Genomic DNA, 13,463 nt, shown 5'->3' on the forward strand with positions numbered 1-13,463 from the left:
GTCCTCTGTCAAACACAGTGCAGGATATCTCTTTAAATCTAAGAAAGACACAAGCCCTGGCATCCTCCTTAATTTCTCTAGCTCCAAGATAATTCCACTAGCAATTTCTGAGATAACACAATTAGAGGTTCAGAATGTCACACGGATAAGAGTGTTGATTCTGGAGCCAGGCAGAACTGGACTCAGATCTTCTCCTTCTCACTCGCTGGCTCTGGGACATTGGACAAGTTCCTTAACCTCCATCTATGAGCCTGTGCTAACCCTACTTCACTAGGCGGTAGGAAGCATCCATGAACTGATCTGTGGAAGGCTTTTGGTCCAGAGCCTGGCAGCCAGTAAGCACTGGCTATCATACTATGCCTTTGAGCAAAGCAGCACTCGCTTCCTCTCATTCTAGTTTAGGTATAACACTCTTGAGAGTGCATCTTTTTTTAATCTTCATCCACAGGACACTTTTTTATTGCTTTTTAGGGAGGGAAAGAAAAGGAAACATCAGTGCAAGAGAGAAACATCAACTGGCTCCCTCCTGCACACATCCAGACTGGGGATTGAACCAGCAACCCTAGGATTATGCCCTGACAGGGAATCAAACCCACAAACTTCTGGTTATAGGACGACATTCCAACCAAATGAACCACAGCAGCAAGGCGAGAGTGCATATTACTGGAGGCTTGAGTTTAATGTGACTTTGTTTATCAGGATCTAGAGGGCCGGAATTCCCCAGGGATTAAGTGCTGCTGAGGATGGACATGGGAAGCCCCTGCAGGTCAATTTGCCAAGATGCAGCTTGTGAAGTCCTTCTCAGGCTGCAGAAGGAACATTTCCTTCGCATCCCTCATGGTCCTTCCATGTTCTCCCATTCCTTTGTGCGCTGACTCAATGAAAGTGTTTTTTTTAGAGATACCACTCTCACCAAAGAACTGAAAGAGATTAACTTTAGGTGTCAGTTGATTTAGGATTTAGGATAGTCGGTGTGGCCTTTCTCACACCGACTATCATGTGTCCCAGAAGCATTTCCTGGTGGAGGAAACAAATCCCATCCATCCATCTTATCCACCTCTACTGCGTTTTTCAAATTGACTGGACAGGGGTTGAAAAGACAGGCGACTATGCCCATCTCCTGGATGAGGAGCTTGGAGCTAAATGGTTAATGGGGAGACAGTGGTGCCCTTTCCATCAGTCAGTGTGTCCTGACTTCAGGCAACATTCTAAAACTCTACTGCATATGTAACAATGCTTTTTAAATGCAAACTTTCGATTTACTAATGTTTCAAAGGATAAAGTTTTATCTTTAAATAAAATGGAGATCTATTTTTAAAACCTTTAAACAGATCAAACCCTTCTAAAACAGACTGAAGTCCTCAACTTCACCCTCTGCCACCTCCACCCCTTAACAACACAGCTGTTTGTGCCATAGCATTCAAATACCTCTATCACTTTCTGCACCAAGGCTGCTGATATTTTTCCTCAAGTGAGAACTCATTTTCTAAGAGATTCTGATAGAATATACACACTTGGAAACCTTGCTTGTGTGCCTATGTCCTCATGAAACAGGGTGAGTGCTGGCAGAGAACCCCCGGGCCTCCTGGGCCAGCCTCCTTTGGACAAAATTTGCTCCCAGCCCAAACAGCAGGAATAAAGTATGACTACGTCTGGTCAGTAGGTGGCACCCTTTCCCCAGCGTTGGCTCCCATCCTGCCTCTGAGGTACCTGGACATTTCCCTGGGTCTGGACTTCTAGAATGCAGGGCTTTCAGATCAGAAGTCTCATATTACTACTTAGGATGTTGTCTATTGTCCCAAACACTGTGTTACCCTTACATCCAGAAGGGAGTAGAAATGGGCATGACATATTGAATTTTTTAAAAGAAAATATCCATACATTCTTATCTAGAATGATGATCATCATAGAGAAATTTTTTGAAAAAGCTATTCCCTTTTACAAAGCATACACTACGCTGCCATCTCTGCCTCCCAATGTCAATGTCATTCCATTCCCACCCCCCAAAAAATACTTCCCCACCTTTTTCTGGGTTTGGAAGAGAGAGTGGGAACCCTGCAGATACTAAAAAAAAATCATTAAATTCATCTATCATTGCATATCCAATGATTGCTCATGTGGCAGTCCATGTAACCTTATCAGAGGTTCTCCCAGAAAGTCCCAAACCTATATTTCTTGCTTCTAACATTGATTTTAATTTTCTGTGGATCTTTAGATCCTGTATTTTAGGTCAATGTATTGACCTGTGTTACAGGTCAGTGATATTTTAGCAGTTCCTACCAGTTGTCCAGTGACAGATGGCACCTTCAAGGAACTTAATCTGGATGAGAGATTAAGATACTTGAGCAGGGCACTCAATTTCGGGGACCAAATAGAAGGTCCATGCCACAAGCTTCATCATAAGTACTAGAAGGGAGAGCTACGGAGACCCAGTTGGTCAGGGAGGTTTAACAGAGGAAACTAGACTGAAATAGAATCTTAAGGCATGGCTGAGTTTTCAACTGTTATAGAAGAAGGACAATCCTTTTGTGGGAGGGGAAGTAAGGGAAGAGTAGTAAAAAGCCTGGAAGATGAGACAATGGAGAGAGCTCATCAGTGAAGGTATAATGCGTGCAACAGTGAAGACAGGACTGAACAAAGAGAGGTCAAGGATAAGGAGTAAAATCACCTTGTGGTAAAGAAAGTCTGCAAAACCAGGATGAGATTATGGACGCCATTTCTTAAATGGTGAACCAGGCGTTATATGAGCAACAAGCTCCCTGTGACCCAGGCCACTCTCACCAAACAAACCTTGGCACAGCTTTTCTTTGCCTAATAGTAGCTGCTCCATAGAATCTTCCGGACAGCTGTAGAAAGTACTGATACCTACTCTAGAGATTCTGATTTAATGGATGAGAGGTGCAGCCCCCACTTCCATCTTCCCAGGCCATTCCATGTGCAGCCACATTTGAGACCTGCTGTTTTAAAGGCATTTGTAATTTGGTATGTGTTTAGGAAGCAGGCATCTTTTCAAAATATCGACCTAAGGGGTATACAAAATTCCTATAAGATAACAGTGACAAAAATGCCTGTGAAACAATGCCAATGTGAGTATAAAACTTCTAGATTATCTGTTTCTGAGAATTATTCATGCTTTTATATAATATCTGTGTTCATCAATCATAGATTCTAAATGCATCTTTTTAAAAATCAGAGGGTATTATTTGAGCTCTACTATGTCAGACATTTGGAAAAGCTCTGGTTTTATCTATTATTCATTTTGTCTGGGACCTAAGGAATTCAAACCATTATGAATGAAGTAGTACATGTAAAGAAGTACTTTATAAACTGTAAACTGCCAAGCAGATGGAAGTTATTATCAACAAACTCTATTTCAGTCTCACTCAAAGAAAGGGGATTGTTCTTTGTATGATTTATGATAAATAATATTAATGTAGTATTTCTACATGGTAAAATCTCGGCAGATATGCTTAGAGAGACAAACCCTGACATGCTTATAATGTGAGAAAATAAACTAGACAAACTATAGAAATTGAGGAATGTCAAAATAAGTTATCCCAACAGCTGGGAAAGGAGGGACAGAGGGAGGAACGCTCTCCTACTTCAAATGAGCAAACACATCGATGTTGTTGGAGGCAGGTACTCACTGTGGGAGAAGGGAGACAGCAGGGTAGGTAGGCCCTGTGGTGTTTGACTGAATTCAGAAGTATCAGTATGAACCAGGAATTTTTAAAAATACATGGCTCCTAGTTCTGTCCACTGAAAGCACTGAATGACATTTCAGTAGTAATGAGTGTACCTGGTACCCAGAGTTTAGTTTCTAAAAATATATTCACCTCTAAAAGGAAGCAGAGGTCCTTTGGCAAATGGCTCATTCCAGGGCCAGAGAAGGGAAAGTACAAAGTGAACCATAAGTCTCTTGTGGCAGAAAGCAAATACTCAAAAATTGATGAGAACATGTCAAAGAACATAGAAGCCAGCTTGAAAAAGCTCCCACTGACCAATTAGAAAACACTGGATACAAGAAGAATCCAGGTGTCCATCAGGATACAAAAAGATATAACAGGAAATAAATAAGGAAGATAAAGCCTTTCTTTACTGTAGAATGTTAATAAATGAAATGTTAGTTTTTAAAAATCACAAATTTGCCATGTCCACAGTAATAATAGATTCATATGGGAATTTTCAATGAGTGCTAAGGCTAAAATTATTGGGTTAAAGTTTGTTGGTAAATACAATATTTGAGAGTCTTAAATTATCTCCCCATAGATTACTTGCTAGTTACAAAGGGGATAAGCTCCTGTGAGCAAGGAAATCTGGCAGACACCAGCCTCCCTAAATGATCAAAGTGACATCATGTGCCTCCTGATGTGATATACTGAGGACACAGCAATACTTACATAGTATTCCTGCCACTCCCGCAAATGCATAACCTGAATCTAATTATGAGAAAACAATCAAGCAAACTCAAATTAAGGGTCATTCTATAAAACAGATGACCTGCACTCTTCGAAAATGTCACTGTCATGAGAGACAATGAGGAACTGTTCCAAATGAAAAGAGACTAAATATACATGACAACCAAATACAATGGGTGATCCAGCCTGGATTCTGGGTCAGAAAGAAATCGCAAAATTGAATATTAACTGTATATTAGCTAATGGTTTTGTATCAATCCTGCATTTGATCACTGCACTGTGGTCATTTAAGAGGTTGTCATTGCATTCTGGGGATACATGCTGCAGTGTTAGAGATCATGAAGTCTGCAGCTTTCTCTGGAACGGCTCAGATGCAGGGGACAAGGGCTGAGATGGGGTAAAAGAATTCAAATGTGGAGAAATACAAATGGTGAATCTGGGTGAAGGTATATGGGAATTTGTTATTCGATTCATGCAACTTTTCTGAGAATATTACATTTTCAAAATGAAATTTTTATAAATTAAAAAATGTTCTAAAATTGAGTATATAGTACACTTGGGTAAAATTCAAGCACAAGTACCTCTTACTAGTGCTATGCTGTCAGAAAATTTCTATATCAGTAGTTGCATTAAAAATGTACTTGACCAATAATATGAATAAATTAATAGTAATGAATGATTTAGCACCAAAATTTTCATCTAGCTACCCATGGGTCACAGATCAGTTTCATTTGGCCCACAGGAATGTGCCTTACAGTAAGCTTTTTTTAAAGTGTTAAATTAGTTGCTTAAAAAATAAACATAATTGTGATGACTTTTTTACTCCTCTTGAAACATGAAGAACCTGCAACCCTTGGCCTCCCAGCGGCTAAGCCAAGTTGCAGCCACCACCCACCCTTTGATGGGTCATGTTCTCTACAGGTCACCAAAGTCCCCTCCATTCTGAATGTCTCCCTGACCCAATCTGCTTCACTCACTCCAGTAACCTGCCTGGCCCCAGAAAGAATTTAACTTTGTGAGCTCTCATCAAGACAACAAAGAGAAAAGTGAGATCACCATCTCTAGAAAGGAGGTGAGAAAAAGGTGAAACCTGGAAAGGCATTTCAAACTGAGCATCCCCAAATCTGAATTATTAAATTTCTCCTTCCTGCCCCTTGATAAGAAAGTTATATAGTAGTTATCCTTGATGCCTTCCTCTCCATCAATATATATCAAATCTATTTCTAAATTTTATAGATTTTACTTCCTAAACATTCTCAAATCTGTCCATTTAGCTCTATTTCCACATTAAAGTCACCATCATCACCATCACCACTATGACTGCAACCTCTACCCTACTCTAAGCTTCCACTCACTTACATCTAGACAAAACTTTCTAAATGGTTCATCCATGTTCATTCTGGCCTCTCTTCACACCTCAGTACATCAAAGAAAAGTGATTTTTTTTTTCTAAATGCAAATTCTGAAGAATGTCTCCTGCTTAAAAACCCTTCATTGGTTCCACAGCTCTAGGGATAAAGAGAAAATGGTCTGAAAAGGCATGCAAGACTGGGCGGTTCAGAGCTCAGTGATCTCTGCACCCTCATTTCTTGTCTTTCCTTCTCTGCTCTTCTTCAGCCATCCTGATATTCTCCAAGTCCAATACTCAGCACAATGCCTTTAAAAAAAAAAAAACCCTCAGATGCCCAGAATTGGATTAATCGTAATCCTTGGTTTATCACACCATTAAAATTGGCTTATGCATGGCCCTCTTTATTCATGTATTTTAAATGATTAAATGAATTTTTTGAAATCCCAGTCCACCTCAGTTATCTCAAACATTACCAATAATTTACATGTTCCTTTGTGAACCTCCCTATCCTTCCCCCATCACTCCTCTGAATTTCTACTTCATCTAATTTAAATTTTATTTTTCATTGCCTATTGTTGTTTTACATATATTTGTATGTCTAAGCAATGTATTGGTTACTTTTTCTTTTGAGTTTCAGACTATATACAGCATGATAAAAAAAGTATCATGCTGCATATAGACTTTAGAACTTGCCTTTTTTCACCCATTATTATGTCACCAAAAGTCATTCATGTAGTTATGAGTAACAGAGATTCATTCATTGTTATTGCTATGTCATACTCCATCATGTGAATGTTGTCCTCTTAGCAAATGTGCAAAGAATGCAATGCTCTTCGTATTCTTGGTCTCCTTAACTCTTTCTTACCCTTCAGATCTCAGCTCAGGTTGTCACCTTTGTCAGATGTTTCTGACTTCCATAACCCATTCAGACCCTCTTGTTTTTTTACAGATCTTCAAAGCTCACTGTATGTCTCCTCTGTTGCCATTACCAAAGTATAAATTTCATATCATTTTTTTAGTCTATATGTCATTTAATTCTGCCCTGATCTTGATTAATTCCTTCCTTCTACTCACTCTGGACTTCGTTTATTGTAGTTCCTCTAGTTCTTTTAGGTGTAGGGTTAGGTCATTTATTTGAAATTTTTCTATCTTCTATTTTTTTCAGAATAGACTGATTTTATTTTTAAAAACTATTATGGAAATTTTCAAACACATACAAAAGTAGAGACACTAGTATAGTGAATCTATTGGCTAACTTCAAAATTATTAACCAAGTTCTTATCTACCATATTTTAAAAATATAACCAAAGTAGTGTATCAGAGCTAAAATAATTAAAATAATTACTGTTATTTAATGCCTGTCAATGCACATATTTCTCTAACTGTCAAAAAGGACATTTTGTAGTTGGTTCATTTAAATCAGGATCCAAAGTCCATACATTGCATTTAACTGGTATATTTCCTGAAGTCTCTTTGAATCTATATCCAACCCTGCCTTTTTTCTTTTTTTCTACTCCTTTTAAAAAATATATTTTATTGATTATGCTATTACAGGTGTCCCATTTCCCTCTTCATTCCCCTCCACCATGCACACCTCCTCCCCCACCATTCCCCCCTTTAGTTTATGACCATATGTCTCAAGTTCTTTAGATTCTATATTTCTCATACTATTCTTGCCCTCCCCCTGTCTATTTTCTACCTACCATCTATGCTACTTATTCTCTGTACCTTCTCCCCACTTCTCCTTCTCCCACTCCCCTGTTGCTAACCCTCCATGTGATCTTCATTTCTATGGTTCTGCTCCTGATCTAGCTGTCCTCTTAGTTTGCTTTTGTTTTAGGTGTGGTTGTTAATAACTAAGTTTGCTGTCCTTTCACTGTTCATATTTTTATCTTCTTTTTCTTAGATAAGTCCCTTTAACATTTCATATAATAAGGGCTTGGTGATGATGAACTCCTTGAACTTGACCTTATCTGAAAAGCACTTCATCTGTCCTTCCATTCTAAATGAAAGCTTTGCTGGATAAAACAATCTTGGTTGTAGGTCTTTGGATTTCATGACTTGGAATACCTCTTTCCAGCCCTTCTTGCCTATAAGGTCTCTTTTGAGAAATCATCTCACAGTCTGATGGGAACTCCTTTATAGGTGACTGTCCCCTTATATCTTGCTGCTACTAGGATTCTCTCCTTGATTTTAATCTTGGCTAATGTAATGATGATGTGCCTTGGTGTGTTCCTTCTTGGGTCCAACTTCTTTGTGACTCTCTGAGCTTCCTGGATTTCCTGGAGGTCTATTGCCTTTGCCAGATTGGGGAAGTTCTCCTTTATTATTTGTTCAAGTAAGTTTTCCACTTGTTGCTGTTCCTCTTCCCCTTCTGGTACCCCTATAATTTGGATGTTAGAACGTTTAAAGATGTCCTGAAGGTTCCTAAGCCTCTCCTTACTTTTCTGAATTCTTGTTTCTTCATTCTTTTGTTTGGTTGTTTCTTTCTTCCTTCTTGTTCACTGCATTGATCTGAGTTCCAGTTTTCTTTTCATCACTATTGGTTCCCTGTGCATTTTGCTTCATTTCACTTAGTGTAGCCTTCATTTTTTCATTTAATTTGAGACCAAAATCAACCAGTTCTGTGAGCATCCTGATGATCAGTGTTTTGAACCGTGCATCTGATAGGTTGGCTATTTCTTGGTCGCTTAGAAGTATAGGCTCTGGGACTTTGAGCTGTTCTTCTTGAGCCATAATGTTTTGGTCAGGTTACACCTGTTATATATGAGGGGCAGAGCCTTAGGTGTTCACCGGGGTGGGGCAACCCAGTGGCTGGGTTGTGACACTATGTGGGAGCGGGGTCAGAGAGGGGCAATGGTGCTTGTTCAGCTCTCTCTCAGACTTTACTCCCCTCTGCTGCTTCCTGAAAGCAAACCAGACCCCCCTGGTGCCCTCTCCTGAATTTGTGGGACTGTGCACCCTCCAGGACCCTGTGAGTTTCTCCAACAAACTCTCTGTGAGCCTGGGAGCTTCTCCTGGCACCTCAACCCTAAAAGTTTTTCCAATTGGTGCTTTTAGGTTTTAATTCCCATCACTGGGGCCCTAGCCTGCATGGTCTGTCTCACTGCTTGCTCCTTTGCCTGGTTTATCTACATGTGGATGTGTGACCACTGTCAGCCAGCCACCTTGCACCCCCACTGGGTCCACCCATTGCCACCCCACACCTGGGATCTGCCAGCCACTGCCTGCATGCCTGGGTGGGTCTGGCCACTTTTTCCAGCATGACCCTGCTCCACCAGCCACTGACTCCACCCCTCTTACCAGTCTGGCTGAATGGTTGGTTCCCTGTTGTCCGACTCCTGTACAGTTCAATTTTATGTTTTTGGTTGCGTTTTTGTTACTAAAACTTTGCTGTTTTTAAACTTGGTTGTGCGAGGAGGCATGGTGTTTCCACCTACACCTCCATCTTCTCTATCTTCTTTAGGTAGGCCTGTATTGCTATGAACTTCTCTTTCAGGACTGCCTTCATTGTATCCCATAGGTTTTGGGTTGTTGAGTGTTCATTTTCATTTGTTTACAGAAACTTTTTGATTTCTTCCTTAATCTCATTGTTAATACATTCATTATTTAATAACATGTTATTCAGCCTCCATGTATTTGAATTTTTTTTCTTAAGGTTGGTTTCTAGTTTCAAGTCATCATGATCCAAAAAGATGCTTGTTAAGATTTCATTTTCTCCAATTTGTTAAGGCTTGTTCTGTGTCCTACCATTTCGTCTATCTTTGGGAATGATCCATGTGTATTTGAGAAGAATATATATTTTGCTTCTTTTGGGTGAAATGTTCTATAAATATCAATGAAGTCCATTTGATCTAGAGTGTTGTTCAATTCTGCAATATTTTTGTTGACTTTTTGTTTGGAAGATCTATCCATTGTTGACAGGAGGCACTTAAAATCCCCTACAATGACTGTATTGCTGTCTATCTCTTTCTTAAAGTCCTCTAATATTTTCTTTTTAGGTGCACCTATATTGGGTGCATATATGTTTACAAGCTATATCCTCTTGTTGGACTACTCTCTTAAGTGATCTTCTTGCCTCTTGTTATGGCCTTTACTTTGAAATCTATTTTGTCTGGTATAAGTATTGCTATCCCAGGTTTTTTTTACATCCATTTGCATGGAATATTTTTTTCCATACCTTCACTTACAGCCTGTGTATATCTTCTGTTTTGAGGTGGGTCTCTTGTAGATACTCCAGGAGCTGGTTCTTTGAAAAGATAAACAAAATTGAGAAACCATTAAGCAGCCTCATCAAGAAAAAGAGATAGAGGACCCAAATAAATGAAATAGGAGAAATTAGAACTGATACCACAGAAATACAAAGGATTGTAAGAAATTATTATGAACAACTATATGCTAAGAAATTGGACAACCTGGATGAAATGGATAAAATCCTAGAAACACACAATCTTCCAAAACTGAAACAGGAAGAAGCAGAAAACCAGAATGGGTTGATAACAACTAGCAAAATTTAAGCAATAATCAAAAAACTATCAACCCACAAAAGCCCTGGACTACCTGGCTTCACAGGTGAATTTTACCGAACATTCAAAGAAGAACTAACACCCAGCCTTCTCAAACTAATCCAAAAAATTCAAGAAGAAGGAAGACTCCCAAACTCTTTTTATGAGGCCATTATCATATCCTGATTCCAAAAACAGGTAAAGACACCACATAGAAAATTACAGGCCAATATCTCTGATGAACATAGATGCTGAAATCATCAAAATATTGGCAAACTTGATCCAACAACACATCTAAAAATCATACACAGTGATTAAATGGGATTTATTTCAGGGATGCAAAGATGGTACCACATTCACAAATCAATAACTATGATACACCACATAAACAAATCAATAGATAAAAATCATATGATCATATCAATAGATGCAGAAAAATCATCTGATAAAATCCAGCACCTATTTATGATAAAAAAAACACTCAGCAAAATAAAAGTAGAGGGAACATATCTCAACATAATAAACATCATATACAAAAAAACCCACAGCCAAAGTCTTTCCCTTAAGATCAGAATCAAGACAAGGGTATCAATTTTCACCACTCTTATTCAACATAGTACTAGAAGTCCTAGATACAGCAATTGGACAAGAAGAAGAAATAAAAAGCATCCAAACTGGGAAGGAGGCAATAAAACTGTTACCATTTGAAGATGACATGATAGTATACATAGAAAACCCTGTAGGCTCCACAAAAAAACTACTTACCTAATAAGTTAATTCCAAAAAATAGCAAAATACAAAGACAACATTCAGAAATCAATGGCATTTTTGTACATCAACAATGAACTATCAGAAAGAGAAACTAAGAAAACAATCCCATTTACTACAGAAATAAAATAAAATAAAATAAAATAAAATAAAACCTAGGAATAAATTTAACCAAGGAGGTAAAAGACCTGTACACAGAAAACTATAAAACACTAAAAAAGAAATTGAGGAAGATACAAATAAATAAAAGGATATACTCTGTTCACAGATTGGAAGAATTAACATCATTAAAATATCCATACTACCCAAAGCAATCTATAGATTCACACATTTCTATTAAAATACCAATAGCATATTTCACAGATCTAGAACAAATACTTCAAAAATTTATATGGAACCCCAAAAGTCCCAAATAACCACAACAGTCTTAAGAAAGAAGAACATAGTTAGAGGGATCACAATACCTGATATCAAACTCTACTACAAGGCTATGTAATCAAAACAGTCTGGTACTGGCACAAGAACAGACACATACATCAATGGAAATGAATAGAAAGTTCAGAAATAAATCCACATCTCTATGGTCAATCAATATTTGACAAAGCGACACAGCATACAATGGAGTAAAAATAGCCTCTTCGATAAATGGTGTTGGGAGAACTGGACTAGTACATGCCAAAAAAATGAAACTAGACAACCAACTTACACCACACACCAGAATAAACTCAAAATGAATAAAAGATTTAAAGATAAGTCATGATACATTAAAAATCCTAGCAGAAAACATAGGCAGTAAATTTTTAGATATCCCACATAGCAATATTTTTCCCAATATATCTCCTAGGCAAAGGAAATAAAGGAAAGAGTAAACAAATGGGACTATATCAAATTTAAAAAGCTTCTGAACAGCTAAAGAAACCATCATCAGAATGAAAAGGGAACTCACTCTATGGGAGAACATATTTGCCAATGATACATCAGACAAGGGTTTCATCTCCAAAATGTAAAAGAACTAATAAACTCAACACCAAGAAGACAAACAATCCAATTAAAAAATGGACAAAGGACCTGAATACACATAGGATATATAGATAGCTTCTCCACAGAGGATATATAGATAGCTTCACATGAAAAAATGCTCAACATCAGTAGCTATCTGAGATATGCAAATGAAAACCACAATGAGATATCTCCTCACATCTGTCAGAATGGACATCATTTATAAATCAGTAACAACAAGTGCTAATGAGGATGTGTAATAAAGGGAACTGTTGGTGAGAATGCAGACTGGCGTGTACACTGTAGAAAACAGTACAGAATTTCCTCAAAAAATTAAAAATGGAACTGCCTTTTCACCCAGTGGTTCCATGCTGGGAATATACCCTAAGAAACCTAAAACACCAGTTCAAAAGAACTTATGCACCCCTATGTTCACAGCAGTGCTATTTACAATAGCCAAGTGCTAGAAACAGCCTAAGTGCCCATCAGTAGATGAATGCATTAAGAAACTGTGGTACATTTACACAATGGAATAGTACGCAGCAGAAAAAAGAAGAAATTCCTACCCTTTGTGTCAGCAGGGATGTAACTGGAGATTATTATGTTAAGTGAAATAAGCCAGTCAGTGAAAGACAAATACCATATGATCTCTCTTATTCAAAGAATCTAATGAACAAAATAAACTAACAAGCAAAACAGAATCAGAGACATGGAAACAGAGGAAATCTGCCAGAGGAAAGAGGGAACAGAGGAAATCGTGGAAAAAAGGGAAAGGAACTAATCAAAGAACATGTATGAATGACCCATGGACATGGACAATAGTGTGGGGATGGACTGTGGGAGTGGGGGTGGGCTGGATGGAGGAGGGCAAAGGGGGAAAAGTTGGAACAACTGTAACAGAATAAACAAGAATTAAAAAAAAGAAATTTCATATCATGATTGATTTCATTTTGTCCCCCCACCTACTTGGCTGTAAGCTCCTGCTCATGGACACAGACAAGAGTGTGGTGATTGCTTGGGTGGGGGGAAGGGAAGAAGGTGGGAGGAGGTGGAGGAGGGTACAGGGAGATAAATGGTGATGGACGGCGACTTGACTTGGGGTGGTGAGCACACAACACTGTGTACAGATGATGTGTTGTGGAATCGTGCTCCTGAAACCTGTATAGTTTTGTTAGCTAGCATCGCCCCAATAAATTCAACAAAAAGGGGAATAAAAAGCTATTGCTTGAATGAATGAATCATGAAAACAAGTATTTGTCTCTACTAAACAGTACCTCTAACTAAAAATGTTCAGAGACAAGTAGTTGTAAAACCAATCTCTCTTCCTAACTTTCATGTATTTTTAATGCCACTATCATTTTTTCGTTATCATCCAGGCTTAAAAATTTTGATGTCAGGTTTGATGTTGTCTGTCCCCAATCC

General features: G+C 38.4%; 1 protein-coding gene across 3 annotated transcripts in view; it reads right to left on the bottom strand.

Moving 5' to 3' along the window:
* The window catches only part of GLIS3 (GLIS family zinc finger 3), a 665,074-nt gene that overhangs the window by 472,280 nt on the left and 179,331 nt on the right, over window positions 1-13,463 (bottom strand). For 2 of the 3 annotated variants that reach the window (XM_053656109.1, XM_053656111.1), the window contains exon 3: window positions 9,950-10,018. The exons of the other annotated variant lie outside the window; for it this stretch is intronic. Coding sequence is in view for 1 of the 2 variants with exons in the window: in XM_053656111.1 (XP_053512086.1) it covers window positions 9,950-10,018 (69 nt within the window). In the remaining variant the exon portion in view is untranslated. The remainder of the gene's footprint in view (window positions 1-9,949; window positions 10,019-13,463) is intronic. 3 annotated transcript variants of the gene reach the window in all.

Source organism: Artibeus jamaicensis, unplaced genomic scaffold, assembly GCF_021234435.1.
Source record: "Artibeus jamaicensis isolate MK-2021 breed Jamaican fruit bat unplaced genomic scaffold, CSHL_Jam_final scaffold_1964, whole genome shotgun sequence".
Taxonomy (NCBI): Eukaryota; Metazoa; Chordata; class Mammalia; order Chiroptera; family Phyllostomidae; genus Artibeus; species Artibeus jamaicensis.